At 53.7% G+C, this 14,717-nt stretch overlaps 5 protein-coding genes across 5 annotated transcripts; 4 read left to right on the forward strand and 1 right to left on the reverse strand.

Annotated features, from left to right (window-relative positions):
• Positions 1-1,435: 1,435 nt before the first annotated feature.
• CH63R_12033 (Cellulose-binding family II) lies at positions 1,436-2,895 on the forward strand (the record flags this gene model as incomplete). Its single annotated transcript, XM_018307007.1, has 2 exons — positions 1,436-2,200; positions 2,473-2,895. The coding sequence occupies 2 exons, from the start codon at positions 1,436-1,438 to the stop codon at positions 2,893-2,895; spliced, it is 1,188 nt and encodes a 395-aa protein (XP_018153848.1).
• Positions 2,896-5,487: 2,592 nt separating this feature from the next.
• Positions 5,488-7,385, reverse strand: CH63R_12034 (Major facilitator superfamily transporter; the record flags this gene model as incomplete). The annotated part of the gene is made up of 8 exons (XM_018307008.1): positions 5,488-5,851; positions 5,918-6,107; positions 6,162-6,276; positions 6,340-6,482; positions 6,544-6,669; positions 6,725-6,818; positions 6,873-7,134; positions 7,207-7,385. 8 exons carry the CDS (start codon positions 7,383-7,385, stop codon positions 5,488-5,490), a joined length of 1,473 nt encoding a protein of 490 aa, XP_018153849.1.
• Positions 7,386-8,210: 825 nt separating this feature from the next.
• Positions 8,211-9,791, forward strand: CH63R_12035 (FAD dependent oxidoreductase; the record flags this gene model as incomplete). Its single annotated transcript, XM_018307009.1, has 4 exons — positions 8,211-8,463; positions 8,536-8,825; positions 8,876-9,449; positions 9,520-9,791. The coding sequence occupies 4 exons, from the start codon at positions 8,211-8,213 to the stop codon at positions 9,789-9,791; spliced, it is 1,389 nt and encodes a 462-aa protein (XP_018153850.1).
• A 1,709-nt stretch (positions 9,792-11,500) lies between these two features.
• Positions 11,501-12,282, forward strand: CH63R_12036 (Haloacid dehalogenase-like hydrolase; the record flags this gene model as incomplete). Its single annotated transcript, XM_018307010.1, has 2 exons — positions 11,501-12,099; positions 12,162-12,282. 2 exons carry the CDS (start codon positions 11,501-11,503, stop codon positions 12,280-12,282), a joined length of 720 nt encoding a protein of 239 aa, XP_018153851.1.
• An 825-nt stretch (positions 12,283-13,107) lies between these two features.
• On the forward strand, positions 13,108-13,861 carry CH63R_12037 (Endo-1,4-beta-xylanase; the record flags this gene model as incomplete). The annotated part of the gene is made up of 2 exons (XM_018307011.1): positions 13,108-13,397; positions 13,456-13,861. The coding sequence occupies 2 exons, from the start codon at positions 13,108-13,110 to the stop codon at positions 13,859-13,861; spliced, it is 696 nt and encodes a 231-aa protein (XP_018153852.1).
• Positions 13,862-14,717: the final 856 nt, after the last annotated feature.

Genomic DNA, 14,717 nt, shown 5'->3' on the forward strand with positions numbered 1-14,717 from the left:
GGGTTTAATTTTATCATTTGCGGGGATGGGAACATGACGTTTGGCAAGGGGGGGTTTGCAGGGGATCGAAGTCATCTTCTTGGTTGAATAAGGTAGTACGTAAAGCGGTCGCGAAATGAAGATCAAATCTTATCCACCCAAGCTTAATCTTACTTTGGACCTCTTTTTACTCTGAACCGTCCGTCTGCCGCGATGGAGTTGAGGTGCCGCGCTACGCCCATAGGAGTTGTTGAGGAAATCCTCGCCAGTGTCTACCCCATCTCTGCCATAACATCCGTTTTCAGTCATATCTTCTCCGTCCCCTTGTATTACGACGCAAATGTCATTTCTCCCTGGAGACGTGGATAACCCTTTCCTTCTCCTCTTATTTGCCGAGGTTTGGAGACAGGGGTTGTTTATTTTCTACAGGACCCCCCCCCCCCGTTCCATGTTGAAATCTTGTTACAATAGCCTCAGTGTCGATGTCTCCAGGAAACTGCATGTCCGTTTCTTCGGTTTTATTTATTCTCTTTCACTTGCAATTTTTTATAGTTCCTAGCTTTTCTTTTGCTTTTGTAGCAGTTCCTCCGGGGTGTACCGGAAACCCACCCGGTAAACGGCCCGAGCACACGGGGCTCGAACTCGAAAAGAGCCTCTTCCTCCGGGCGGGAAACAGGATCGCAATCTCAAAGGCGAGACTTTCCACATTCAGGCCCATAGGGGTCGAGAAGGCTAGACTGGGGAAGAGATTCTGCCGGCTAGCGCCTTGGCTTCGAATATATCCCCGACGACCAGGACGATTTTCCCCTGCGGACTTGCGGACATGCGGACATGCAGTCTGCTGATGGTCCCTCTAAACGAGCTCGCTAGCCGCAGCCGCGAGGAAGCGGTCGTCCTGCAATCTTGGTACTTGTTTGCCCACCTTATGAACTGGGGAGGGGAGAGGAGGAGGGGGGCGTCAGCAAGGCTCTTCTGGTTGGAGAATCCGAGCCCAAGTCCGTTGGCGGTGAAGTCATCACCTTCTTTTCCAGAAACCCGGAACCCTGGCGCAGGTGAGAAACACGCAGGGGATTCGATGCTGTGGAGTGGGAGAGGAATCGGATGATGGAATTGTTCGTGTCCGTTGGTCTGGACTCGCCCCCCCCCCCCCCCCTATTCCACGTGTGGATGCGGCATGCGAGCACGACTGAGCGTGCTACTTATACGTCGTGGTGGGAGTCGATTGCACTCACGCTTCTGTCTTGGTTCTTTGAGTCCTGTCTAGCTTCTTTCGTACTCACTTTATTCATTCGTTTACTCGGAAGTGCAGCTTTTTACGGAATTTGACTGGTTCATGTTCTGAGTCGAAAAGCTTTCACATTCATTGTCTGTTAGACGCTGCATTTGTTTTTGACTATCGTTCGCTGTACAAACAAACACACTCATTTCCACCAATCCCGACAACAAAAGTCCAAACATGCCGTCCTTCAGCTCGACGGCGACCCTCCTCGCCCTCGCGGCCACCTCGGCCCTGGCCCTGGTCCCGACCTCCGCCAAGTCCGACCTCGACGGCTCCGTCTGGAAGGCCCTCGAGGGCCAGTCCCCCGCCGTCGTCGGCCCGCAGCGCCGCAACCGCCCCGTCAAGCGCCAGTCCGGCTGGAACCCGCCCGCCGCGCTCGCGGCGCCGCTCGCCGAGGTCTGGGACCACTGCGAGAAGACGTACGACGGCAGCATCGAGAGCTACAAGGGCTGGGGCTGGGACCAGGTCGTCGCCAACAACGGCTCCCTCAACATCTGCGTCCGCTGGGACTCGACCGCCCCGGTCACCGCGGCGCAGCGCACCAAGATCGCCAGCGTCTACGCGGCGCAGTACCAGAAGTGGTTCAAGTGGGCCTACGGCTTCGACGGGTTCCCCTACACCAACGTCGACGTCAACGTCGTCGGCTGGGCCGTCCGCGACGCGGCGCTGTTGCAGGGGTCCACGGACGGCATCGACGTCTACACGACCTACAAGGACCCGGACGGCGTGCCCGCGTGCGCCGTCGGCTGCGAGCGCTCGGCACACGTCGACGGGGACTTTAGCGGCTGCGAGGCGGGCGAGGGCCGGCACTTTGACCAGTCGCTGTGGCTGACGGACGGGCTCGAGGGCGGGTTCGGGTCGTACTGGGGGCAGCAGATCGGGCGGGAGTATCTGCTGAACAACATCGACTCGGAGAACGTCCATATCCTTCTGCACGAGATGGTGAGTTACTGGAACGGTGGTCGAGGGCGGAGGCGGAGTGAAAGTGCTGACGATTGATTGATGCCTCGCGCAGGGCCACTCGTTTGGTCTGGATGATTGTGAGTTACACCCCCTCTTCGATGCCTGACGCTATATTGCGGAAGAACGATTGCTAACCCGTGCGATTCAAGTCTATGGTATGATACGCCCAGCGCGCGCGCGCGTGCACACACACTTCGTTCGGATAGCCAAACTGACAAACGGAAACCACAGACTGGACGCCGACCGGCCAGAACAAGTTCATCATGCTCGCGGGCGCCTCGATGGAGATCACCGAGTTCGACGGCTGGATGTACCGCAACTGGTGGTACGAGCTCTCCAAGAACCGCGGCTGGACCAAGTCGACGACCTCGAACTCGGGCGCCGCCGCCTCCGCTTCCGCATCCGCATCCGCCTCCGCATCCGCCGCGCCGATCGTCAAGGAAAACGCCGCCGCGAGCCCCACTTCGGCACCCGTCGCGACTTCTGCTCCCGCCGTCACCCCCGCCCCCGCCCCCGTTGAGCAATCCGATGCCGAGGACTCAGACGCCGCCGAGTCCGGTGTCACCCTCGGCAGGTGGGCGCAGTGCGGTGGAAGCGGGTACACCGGCGCGACTGCCTGCGCCGCCGGACTGACCTGCACCAAGACCAACCAGTGGTACTCGCAGTGTCTGTGAGCGAGCCCGCCGTAGCTTTGTCTGCACTGAGCGTTTTTTGCTGCGGTCGGTATGCGTTGGAAGCTGAACGTTTTGGGGTGGGGAACATGTGGCGGGGAGGTGTCAACGGTGCTTCTCCCTCTCCTCCCCCTCCAGCGCGCAGCTGTTGCTATCGAATGGCTTTTAATCTTCTTTGTGCCTATACATTCAAGGAATCCTTGGATCTCGTTGTATATAGACATTTTTTTTAACACCAGTGCTTACTTGCACCACTCGTGGAATTCGTTTCCAGACTCCGATTCCACCTGTTGCCTGATTCCCAGGGGGCAAAAAGCATCCATTTTACCTCGAACGACGGTCAGCTAGATGCTATTTGGTATTCGTTCCGAAGCACGTTCCGAGGCCTGAGAAGGAGAAAGAGGTCGTGCTGCGTGATTAAAAGACCTACAGATGACGAATGGGTTGGAATCTAAGAGTGAACTCAGAGCCCCAGTCCCGAAAACGATCCACAGGCCTCAGGAAGTGTTTCAGAGATGCCCAGGCATCTAAGACATGCTCACCCATATAATGAAGGCTAAGCCGGAAGGGGGGTGATGAGCCCTATCAACCTCCAGATACGTCCTGACGTGCAGTTGTTCAGGCAAGTTCAAGTGAAGGAGATCGACAGAGTCGGCACACTGTGCTTACACCCTCGACGCCATGTACCCATATTGTACTGCTATGTATCTCCGTAGATAACCATTTCATTGGGGCGGACCACCCCGGATAACTCTCGGCGCTCCCAAGCCAAATCCAACGACACTGCTGACGTAATGGTGACCATCTATCCACAAACCGAGACACGCCAGACGAACCATCACTGCGATTGTGAGGGGCATTACAGGCGTGCGTTGCATGTTCTTGAGTGCTGGAAAGAACATTCTTACTTTGGTGTGCGTAAGCATCGGCTCTAGTGCACGAGGTATCTCTGGGGTTAGGCAAATTGAAACATCGGATCCGAAAACTAAGGTTCCCTCTTCACTTTTAGCCATTGAAGTACGATCAAACATGCAGAAAGTTTTTATAGACTCAAGAAGCTGTATGTTTACTCTAAGTCTTAGCTTTCCTATGTGCTCAGTCCGCCAAAAACCCGCTCTCGTAACAATGTCGGCGAGATCTAGGATGTACAGTCCAGCTTAGGGTTGGGGTTAGGGTATTGCATCGAATCAACAGCACCGACTGCAGCGTTGTCGTTACATATTAGTGTCTAATCCTCCCTCCTGATTTAGATATTCTGTAGACCTGGTTTAGTACGCAATGAACTCTTTAGCTTTTCTTGAGTTTTGACATTCCGCCTAGATGAAAACTAAATTGTAAGTACAAAACTTCTGATTGATAAAATGTAGTAGGCATTTTTAGTAACTCTTCTCGGTCAATTTCGAGGATTTAATCAACGAGGATAAATGGCTTAAGTAAAGAAAATGATTTTGTAGAAGAATTCTTCCTGGAGAAACTTGTTTTTACAGAAACTTCCCGACCTGAACTACTACCTCCTAAACTACTACTATCCCTTGAACCAGGAACAGATGGTCCTCCACCTAAAGCTCAATTAGGTTTAGATAAACCTAGTAAGCTGTAGAGTCAAGCTGGATTGCCTAATATTAAGCACACCTATCGCTGCGAAGCGAGAGAGGTGCACAGTGACGCTGGTCAGGTATCAATGCCATGAGGTGTAGGAAATGAGCTTAGCAATATAACCATTCTGAAAGATTTTCAACGTCACATACGACCATACCCATTGGAAAACTCGGGATCCCGTCCGCTCTCCCATAGATAAGCCAATGAGGGCCGGATTAGTAGTTGGGTCGGTGACGACCAGCGAATACCTGGTGTTGTATGTTTTTGACATTTTTGGTGCATTCCAGGGTGAATGAACAATTAGCACGCCTGTTTCTAGCCTTGTCCCTCGACAGAGTTGGATCAAAGTCACTTCATCTACTTAACTTAATTGAAGGATAGTCAAGGGCATTCTTCTTGCTCACTCTAAATCGGTTCACTCGGAACTGAGCGGGACCCGTCAGTATTCAATTGGCGGCAAACATGTTGATGATTAGTCTTTGAATTTCCATCTCTAACTACACTAAACCATTCCCTAGCTCCTTTCCCTCCCTCTTCCAGCACATCACAATCGAAACGATAACTGCCACCCACACTTCAGCACAGAGCTCATGACAGACAACGAAATGCGAAATTAGTACGCATACCTTACATCCTGCTTACTGTTTCATTTGATGTAACAAACGAGCCATCACAGTAGGTTGGCTTAACGTATCTGTGAGTATAGATTGTGGACACATGTCTTGAATCTGTCGAATCATGCATTCGGACTCAGTGCAATTGCAATATTGATCGTTGTTATAATCTTGTCACACGAGTATCTCTGTGTCAAAAGCAATTTCTACACCCATTCAGTACTGGAGCAACAGTGGAAAGCGTACACACAAAAGACGCTTGGAAACACACACGCCCAAGACAGAAACCGGAAAAAGGAACCTGAGTCCCCGGACGCTCTTTATTCTGGGGGCTTGGTTGAGAAAATCACACAACAGCAACAAACCCCAAACCATATCGGAACTACTTCCTATCTGGGTCCGATGCATCTTCATCAGCAACGACATCCGCTGCATCTATGTCTGTGGTGGCAGGCACCTCAGGGACGAGTCTGATGAGGAACACCATGCACGGTATCGTAACGACCAGAATCGCAGCGTTGATGTAGAATGGGATTCTCGGGTCGGCACCAGTCTTGGAGTTGAGGGCGTAGGAGACAGCCTGGCCGGCCGTTTCGAAGGCGCGGAACAGACCGCCCGAGCGAGAGGATGACCCTACATCCGTGGAGAACGTCCCGAGAATCCAGTACAGGGACAGCTGAGTCCAGTAACCGGTGGAGAACATGACGAGATAGGGGAGGTAGGCTTCCGCCCATCTCCTGGTGTGTCTTTGGGAGCGAACGTGTCAGCTGGTTCGCACGTCATTAGATCATGGAGAGGGGGGGGCAACATACAGCGCGTAGTCGAGAGCTTCTTCCGTCTTGCCTCCTCCAAATTTGCTGTACTCTATGCCGATCCAAATGAAGCAGGCCGCCTGTGGAATGACCCAGAAGACGAAGGAGATCCACGCCCGCTTGGCTTGCGACCAACGGGAAGTGTCCAGCAGTTTCCCGTAAGCAATGACCATGACAATGGTAAGGCTCGCTGGAGGGAGCATGTCAGATCACAAGCCGGCACTGTTGTCAAGATAGCACTCACGAGTAATCAACGACGACAACGCGCGCGCCCGAACAGAGAAGTGCAGGGAGAGGTAGGTACCCATGGTTCCGCCGAAGAAGAACGAGTAGAACGCGGGGATAGAAACAAGCCACGTCTAATTTTTTCATTGTTAGCTATCTTTAAAACTTCCAAAAGGTCTCGATGGCATCACGCTTACCTTTCTCCGCTGCAGGTGTCTCCAGAGGGCAATGAGCTCTTTCTTCCAGCTGATGTTGCTTGGCATGGGGATCTTGCTGCCATTGCGACGCCGCACACGTCTGGTGGGAGACAGGATGATTGCCCAAATCACACCGGTGCATTCTGTCGTGTCCTCGGTCAGAGATTTGAACAACTGGAGCGAGGATGGCGCAATGTCACTCACCGAAGCCAATGAATATCAGGTAGGTAGACCATGCAATGCCTCCCGCGTTCGCTCGTGAGTAGTTGTTGGAAAAGTTGATGGCACCTCCAATGACGCTGCCCGAGTTGCGCATGGCAGACCAAATACCTGTTTGATCAGCTTGTTAGCACAAACCCCAACATATGGAACGGGGAATTCTTACCCAAGTAGAACCCTCTGTCGTTGGGCTCTGGGTACGACAGCATGGCAGCAGTCTCGGCCACGTACAGGAACCCGGAGGTGAACCCCCCAAGCAGCTGCGTGAATGTAAGCGATTAGGAGCTCCCAGATTTGCGCGACCCATCAAATACCCTTGCGAAAAGAAGATACCAATCCACGTGATACTTTGCGCTCACGTAGTAGGCGGAACCAGCCAGAGGCATGGATACGGCGGCGATCATGCAAGACCATTTGATGCCGAACTTGTTGATCAACGGCCCGCCAAAGACCGTAATCATGCACCCGGCCATGTAGCTGAGTGCGGTTGCCATGTTCGCCAGGTACGGCGTCGAGAGGCCGCCACCTCCCAGGTTGGAGATGGCATCGGACATGGCAGGGCCCACGAAGGAAAGGCTGTTCACTTTTAGAATTGGATACATCCACAAGCATGGCCATACATAGATGGCCACAGGCATCTGAACCTACGCCCCAAAGAGGATCATCTGGAACAGAACACCTCTGTAGAATCTTGTGGACTTCGGAGCACGAAGGTAGGCTTCGTCAACCTCGTCGACGAGGCCTCCGTCGTACACATAGCTGGTACCAGCGGCATTGTCAGTCGTTTCATGGACTTCGTTGTCGTATTTTGCTTTTGAGGGCTCCATGTTCCAGGACAAAATGTTTCGATGCGGGTCAGGAAGCGAGGTTCTGGGTTGACGAAGAGGGCCAACCGGCATCGACTTGTATATAATTGTGTTCATCAACAGTCGCAAATCTATCATTGGCTCATTCCCCCATGGTTCATGGTCACCGGGGGCTCTTTGAGCAGTCTGCACCGATGACGAGGGCCCTTCAGTAACAACCAACCAGTGAATTGAGGCTGGCTTGTTGTGTCTGGGTTGACTCCGCTTATCGTCACAACCTTGCTCCGAGTCCAACAGACCGGGGTCTTATCTTGGCTATCACGGACCAGCGTTCCCCGGGTTATCTCCAACTTTCCCCAGTTACACAGATAAGCTGTGAGATCCGTATGGAGGAAGGGTGGGAGAACTCACCAGAGTGTGAATTAGTGTCCAGTCGATATCTACGTGACCGGGCCGGTTGTGAGCTGCTTGCTCTCCCTCCTCCCTTTCTGCTCATGCACTGGGATGAAACCCATCCGGCCGGAGTCTGGACACATGTTAGCAGACTTATCCACCGTACCTTTGCCACAAGTAACCGGGCCGGCCCTCAAACTATTCGGCCCATTGCTGCTACCTATTCCTCTCCTATCTTGAAGTCCGATCGCCGCGGGCTGGAAATGGTTTCCCGCCCCGGCGCTTACATAAGCGTCATTCATCTCGACGAGATCTCGACTGAGACGAGCATGTTGACCTTTTTATTAACGGCGGCCTCGGCGGCACGTTCTACGAAAGACAACCCCCGATAACATCTACTAACGCCCTTGTTTGATCTCGGGGAATTTAGCCAGTCAGCCACTCTACGCCACCATGCCCCCTTCCCCTCTCCCCGTCCCCAACTCCACGACCTCCTTCTGGAGGGCAACCCCGCACCCTTTGGACGATCATCGGTCGACCCCCGAGCTTCCAAGCCAGGTCGATATCGCCGTTATTGGTTCCGGTTATGCGGGGGTCGCAACGGTGTACCACATCCTCGATCAATGCCGTTCTCGCGGGGTTTCGCCTCCGAAGATCGCGATTATTGAAGCCCGACAAGCATGTTCCGGGGCAACCGGACGCAATGGTACGTAACGCCCGACCGGCTCTCTCGATGACCCCGCTGTTTTCTGACTATGGACGACGACTCTCGATACAGGCGGCCACATCAAGCCTGACCCGTACAGTCGGCCGTCGAGTCTCGTCGCCACACACGGCATCGAGGCTGCGACCGAGTGCGCCGAGTTTGAGGCAAGGAACCTGCCGGAGGTGAAGAAGGTGATTGAGGCGGAGGGGATCGATTGCGACTTCGTACTCACCCGTGCTGTCGACGCCTTGATGTCCGACGCCATCTGCCACCGCATGAGATCTGGAGTTGAGATGCTCAGAAAGAACGGCGTTTCTGTCATGAAGGACGTGTACTTTGCCGAGGGCGCTGAGGCGGAACAAGTACGTCGAGCCGTCGGACGCATCGTGTCGTGATGCTAAACCATATCTAGCTGTCCGGAGTGAAAGGAGTCAAGGGCTGCCTCTCTTACACCGCGGGCCACCTGTTCCCGTACAAGCTCATCCTCTCCCTCTTATCCAAAGCCGTCGGCGCCGGCGTCAACCTGCAGACCCATACCCCCGTCGAGGCGGTGACCCAGACCCCCGACGAGGACGGCTACCTGACGCTGACCACGCCGCGGGGCAAGGTCCGCGCCGCCAAGATCGTGTACGCAACCAACGGCTACACCTCGTCGCTGCTCCCCGAGTTCGTCGACAAGATCGTGCCCGTGCGCGGGATCTGCAGCCACATCACGCCCGGCAAACGCCCCGCGCCCCTGCTGCCCAACTCGTACATCGTCCGCTGGTCCGACACCGAGTACGAGTACCTGATCCCGAAGCTGGACGGGAGCATCGTCGTCGGGGGCGCGCGGTCGGCGTACTATCACGACTTGCCGGCGTGGTACAACAACGTCAACGACGACCAGCTGATCGAGTCTGCCAAGACGCACTTTGATGGGTACATGCAGCGCGTGTTCCACGGGTGGGAGGACAGCGGCGCGTACACGTCCAAGGTGTGGACCGGGAGTGAGTCAAAGCACCCCTCCTCCCCAAGCTCGGCTTTGAGATTGATGGCGGGAGACTAACATTGCGCCAGTTATGGGATACTCGTCCGACGGTCTGCCGCACATCGGCGTCGTCCCCGGGAGACAGAACCAGTTCATCATCGCTGGGTTCAACGGACACGGCATGCCGCAGATCTTCCTGTCGGCCAAGGGATTGGCGTCAATGATTACGGAGCAGCAGAGTTATCAGGACACGGGCATCCCAAAGATCTACGAGGCCACACAGGCAAGGTTAGACAGTTCCAAGAACACAGTACTCGAAAGCTGGAAGGCGGCCTATCAGGGGCCGGGGGCGAAACTGTAGATTTGATCGTGTTGGCTTGCAGGTAGAATCCGAGATAGTTGTACTGCTCGGCCTTCTGCCATAGATAAGATATCCAAAGTGTGAAAGAGAAACATCATCAGGTAAGATCGGGTAGTCTGGTTGTTGATGCTATTAGCAGCAGGTGGTATGTAGGAGACAACGGAGTCAAGCTTAGCAACACTGGAAATTCATATGCAATGCGACACAGGGCGTGTTTACCGCAAAAAGGTTTCTGCGGCTTGCAGTGCTCCTACTGCTGAACATCAATGCACTCATCTGAGAGACAACATCACGAAACCTGCACAGTTTTATGGCGTTCCTGTTGGTAGAAGAACCTGACCAAAACTAAAACAAGTCTCATGAGCAACCTGCTCGGAGTAACACAACACTGAATGGCGGGTTGAAACACTTGCGAGACATATTAAATTACATTGGGATATTGTCCGGACCCTTTTAGTTTTATCTTCAGTCCCGTATGTCATGCTTTCGTTCTATGGCTCAATAGTCTCTTGAATAGTTGACAGTTGCTAGCACTGAAGCCGACCAACCAAATCTTGTAAATGACTTTGTCGTAAGCCCCAGCCCAAGACGAGTGGTGCGACCAGGAACTCCAACGAGTTTCTTCAGTTGCCACATGCATACATGCCTTATCTTTCTGTCCAGAGCTGCGTTCGATAAGCTTACGACACACATAGGGGCTCCGCCCGCCGCGTGCATCTCTTATCTCAGGCTGACATGATAACAATCAATGCCCGGCAACGAACCCAAGCCGGAGACAGCGTCAGCTGCCGGCACCTTATGCCGGTTCCGGTGAGTGAAGCAGATACCCGAGAGTAATCTACTGAACGGTATAGTGTTGGGTTAGAACGCTAATCGTGGTCAATTCAAGTTCCATGCAAGGATAATCCAGCACATGGCTTTTGAAGACTTCAGCGTGGTGTGTTGGGTGCATGATGAACGTAAACCAGTATCCCAAGTCAATCTGTGGTTTCGACTTTAGCTGCAGTAGGCCCAACAAGAAACATATTTATCTTGCAGATACTGGATAAACACTGCCTCTGTTAACTCACTCTCCTAACTCCACTACCGGAATATTCATAGAGAACAGTTTTCAAGGAATCAATCACTAGCAATTGAGTACATATGACAAGGACATGCATGCCCAACCATGTTTGAACTATCAGCCCGGATTCTTTCGCAGCTCAACTCGTCTCGAATAGAGAGTTTAATTTGCAGGACAAACAAATGCCCTTTCAGTCGATGTATCTGTTTCTTAGGGATCGGTGTATAGACAGCAGATCACGTGGACACGCACCGGGCCGGCCTTCTACCTTCAAATGCAACGCAGCATCAGCTTTCCTATCTGGACGGATGGATTGCTGGTACCGATAACGTTGCCGAGAGAGCCAAGCGGCGGAAAGCGCTTTTGCCGATAGGAAGCCGGCAACGGCGCCGGAAACTCACGCCCCCTGTCCCCCGGCATTTGGGTCCAAGTGCGGGGGAGAGACATGAGGGAGTGAATCAAAAAGGCGCAAGCTTGCATCAGGAGCGATAAGCCTCCTATTTAAAAAAGATACATTTTGTTGGTTCGAATAGCTTGGGATCAGCAGGTATCACAAAGCACCCTTGCGTCGTGTCACCATCCTATTAACCCCTACTTCTTTTTTGCGTCGTTCTGAGGCGACCCTCACCCTACTTACTCCTTCGCCATGGCCACCCCCAAGAATGTTGTCTTTGACGTCGTCGGCACGCTCGTCACATACGAGCACCTCTTCGAGGCCATCGACGAACGTCTTGGCGAGAAGCTCCGAGCCCGGGGCATCCAGCCCAAGCTCCTCGGATGCTGCTGGCTCGAGGTGGCCGAGCGCGAGTACACCTATCTCTCCATGTCCGGCCGCTACGTCGTCTTCTACAAGGTCTTCTCGTCCCTGTTTTACCGGTGCTTGCACTACGCCGGCGTCGAGGAGCCGCGCGCGTTCGCGAGCGACGAGGATGTGGACTACCTGATTGGCGAGTGGAAGAAGCTGCAGCTGCGAGAGGGGGCCGCCGAGTGCATCGGCAAGCTCCGCGATGCCGGCTTCACCGTCTGGTGCTTCACGGCCGGGGACATTGCCCGCGTGGGAGGCTACTTTTCCCGGGGAGGGGTCGACATGCCCGTTGAGAACCTGCTCTCGTGCGACTCGGCTGGGCTGGCGAAGCCGACCCCCGAGGCGTACACCCCTATCCTGAAGAAGCTATCCGCCGGCGGGAGCACACCCTGGTTTGCGGCAGCGCATCTGTGGGATGCGTCAACGGCAAAGACTGTGGGGTATGTAGTCCCCGCGGGTGGCCCCTTTGCGATGCGCACCAATACCGACTAACCTTGTGTAGATTCAAGGCGGCATACTGCTCCGCCCTGGAGGGAGAGGCGTTACCTGACATCTTTGGAGAGATGGATGTTGTGGCAGAAACGCTACCCGCTATGGCAGACAGGATCATTGCTACCTTTTGAACGAGAACGGTTTGAAGCTTCATTTCATAATGGTTGCGGAGCATCGCGGGAAAGGTTTTGCTTGTGTAGTGGTTCAGGTCATCATCAGCACTTAATATTACTCAGGTCGGCGGTTCTCTTCTTTTCACGTCATATTTAGTTACATGGCCGCGACAATCAGTTGATCTTTTAGGAGGTATGAAGATGCCTCAGAAGTCAGAGTTGGTCAGCACCTCATTCGATGCCATCATCAGGTGGTGGTAGATTTTTATCCAGCCGCCCGAGCAGTATAGACTCGGTTTACGGCTTAGCATGTCTCCACCAGTAGTACGTCGTCAGTAAAAGAGGAGATCATATCGGAGTGCTACATGACCGTTCAGGAAACACTTCCGAGGCTGCACTTATGGCTGACCACGCGCCAACGGTGTCGTATGTCTTATATCACACAGGTCACCACGCAGAGCAGCGCTATGGACTTCTCCGACCAATGGTTGTAAGTATGGTTATAGAGAGACTGTTATAGGTGTCGTGCTATGAATTTAGCCGAAAGATGTTTCGCCATCAGTAGCAGCCAAGATTCTGGATTTACGTACGTTGTATTGGATCTCTCTCATTGGCATTAGCCTGTAAAGCAGCTAGGGTATAGCCTAAATTCCCCCTTCGCATTCCCAGGCCATGTACGAGACCCTCGTGAGCGTGGCGACAAAGGCAGCTTTGACTCTTTTGGGGCAGCTGAAGGGGCAAATGCCTATATAATTCGCGGCATCTTCATGAAAATGGCATTTCGGAACACGGCATCAGATCTCTGATAAACGAAATCACTGTGAAAACCCCCTTCTCATTACCATGGTCTCCTTGAAATACATTCTCCTTGCGACGGCGGCGGCCGCTTCTGTGCTCGCTCGCCCCTTCGACTTCCTCGACGAGCAAACCGATGGGAACTCAACCGAGCTTCTTGAGAAGCGCCAGGTCACGCCCAACTCCGAGGGCACCCATAACGGCTACTTCTACTCCTGGTGGTCCGATGGAGGCGGCCGGGTCACGTACACCATGGGCGCGGGTAGCCGGTACCAGGTGAGCTGGACCAACGTCGGCAACTTTGTCGGCGGCAAGGGATGGAACCCAGGCACTGGCCGGTAAGAAAGCTTCTCGTGAGACGATGCACCAGCGGAGTACTCGCTTATCCCGTCACAGAACCATCAACTACGGCGGTTCCTTCAACCCCAGCGGAAACGGCTACCTGGCCGTGTATGGCTGGACCCGCAACCCGCTCGTCGAGTACTACGTGGTCGAATCGTACGGAACATACAACCCCGGCAGCGGAGGCCAGTTCAAGGGCACCGTCACGTCGGACGGCGGGACCTACAACATCTACGTCTCGACCCGAACCAACCAGCCGTCGATCGACGGCATAAGGACCTTTCAGCAGTATTGGTCGGTGCGCACCTCGAAGCGTGTCGGAGGCTCCGTCAACATGCAGAACCACTTCAACGCCTGGGCCAGGTACGGGTTGAACCTGGGCCAGCATTACTACCAGATCGTGGCCACCGAGGGTTACCAGAGCAGCGGCTCTTCTGACATTTACGTTCAAACCCAGTAGTAGTATGTTTGAAGTTCCGTATTGAGATGATAGTTCAGAGTTCTAACCTTGTAACAGAGTCCTCTTGCTCTGAAGAGGAACAGTGCAGATGACGGGTTTGTTTTGGTCCATTTCCACTTTGGGTCGCGCTTTTGTAAATGGGTTGTTGTCTAGAGACTTTGCGTCGTGCCGGCTTCCCTTGAGTCCTCCTCTCAAGTTTATCTCCTGAGCTAGCTACATGTCCTAGCAATAAGCTTTTACGTGCTCCTGAGGACTCGAAGTGGGATTTCCATGATTGAGTGTTAGTTCCTAAGGGGGCTGGAAGACGCGAGAGAAGCCAGAATTAGCTGATAACTTCGATTGAGAATCTGGCAAAGTCACTTGGCCTGGACAAGAAGTAGTCTACAACTCAGTGGCTCCAACAAAATGAAAACGTTGAATTCCTCTATCACCGTATGCAATACATCACAGAAGGACTGCTGAACAAGGTGTTTACACCCACACACTTGAGACTCAAAGGCCTATGCGGATCATCTCACAGGTGTCCGGAGACAGCACACGATAGTTCAAGGCCATTCTTGGGAGCTGAAAACAATGTCGTAGAATACATTTTAAGGTGCTAATGATATGTGCAAAGTACGGGGTGCTCCGCTCTGGTTGTCGCCGATTACCTGGGCCGTTTGGGTCGCCGGTCCGGAGCGGCCGGGAGGCTTCGGGCTTCGGGCCTGACCTTAGTGGGACCGTGTGGGGCTTTTGCTTGAACATAATGATGAATCCGTTCGTGCTGACATGAATGTCCAGAATCCTCCAGAGTCGGTTATCCGTATTACCTGGTGCCTAATCCTCCGGTACTGACCCCGCACCGTCAGCTCTGCTT

Source organism: Colletotrichum higginsianum, chromosome 8, assembly GCF_001672515.1.
Source record: "Colletotrichum higginsianum IMI 349063 chromosome 8, whole genome shotgun sequence".
NCBI lineage: Eukaryota > Fungi > Ascomycota > Sordariomycetes > Glomerellales > Glomerellaceae > Colletotrichum > Colletotrichum higginsianum.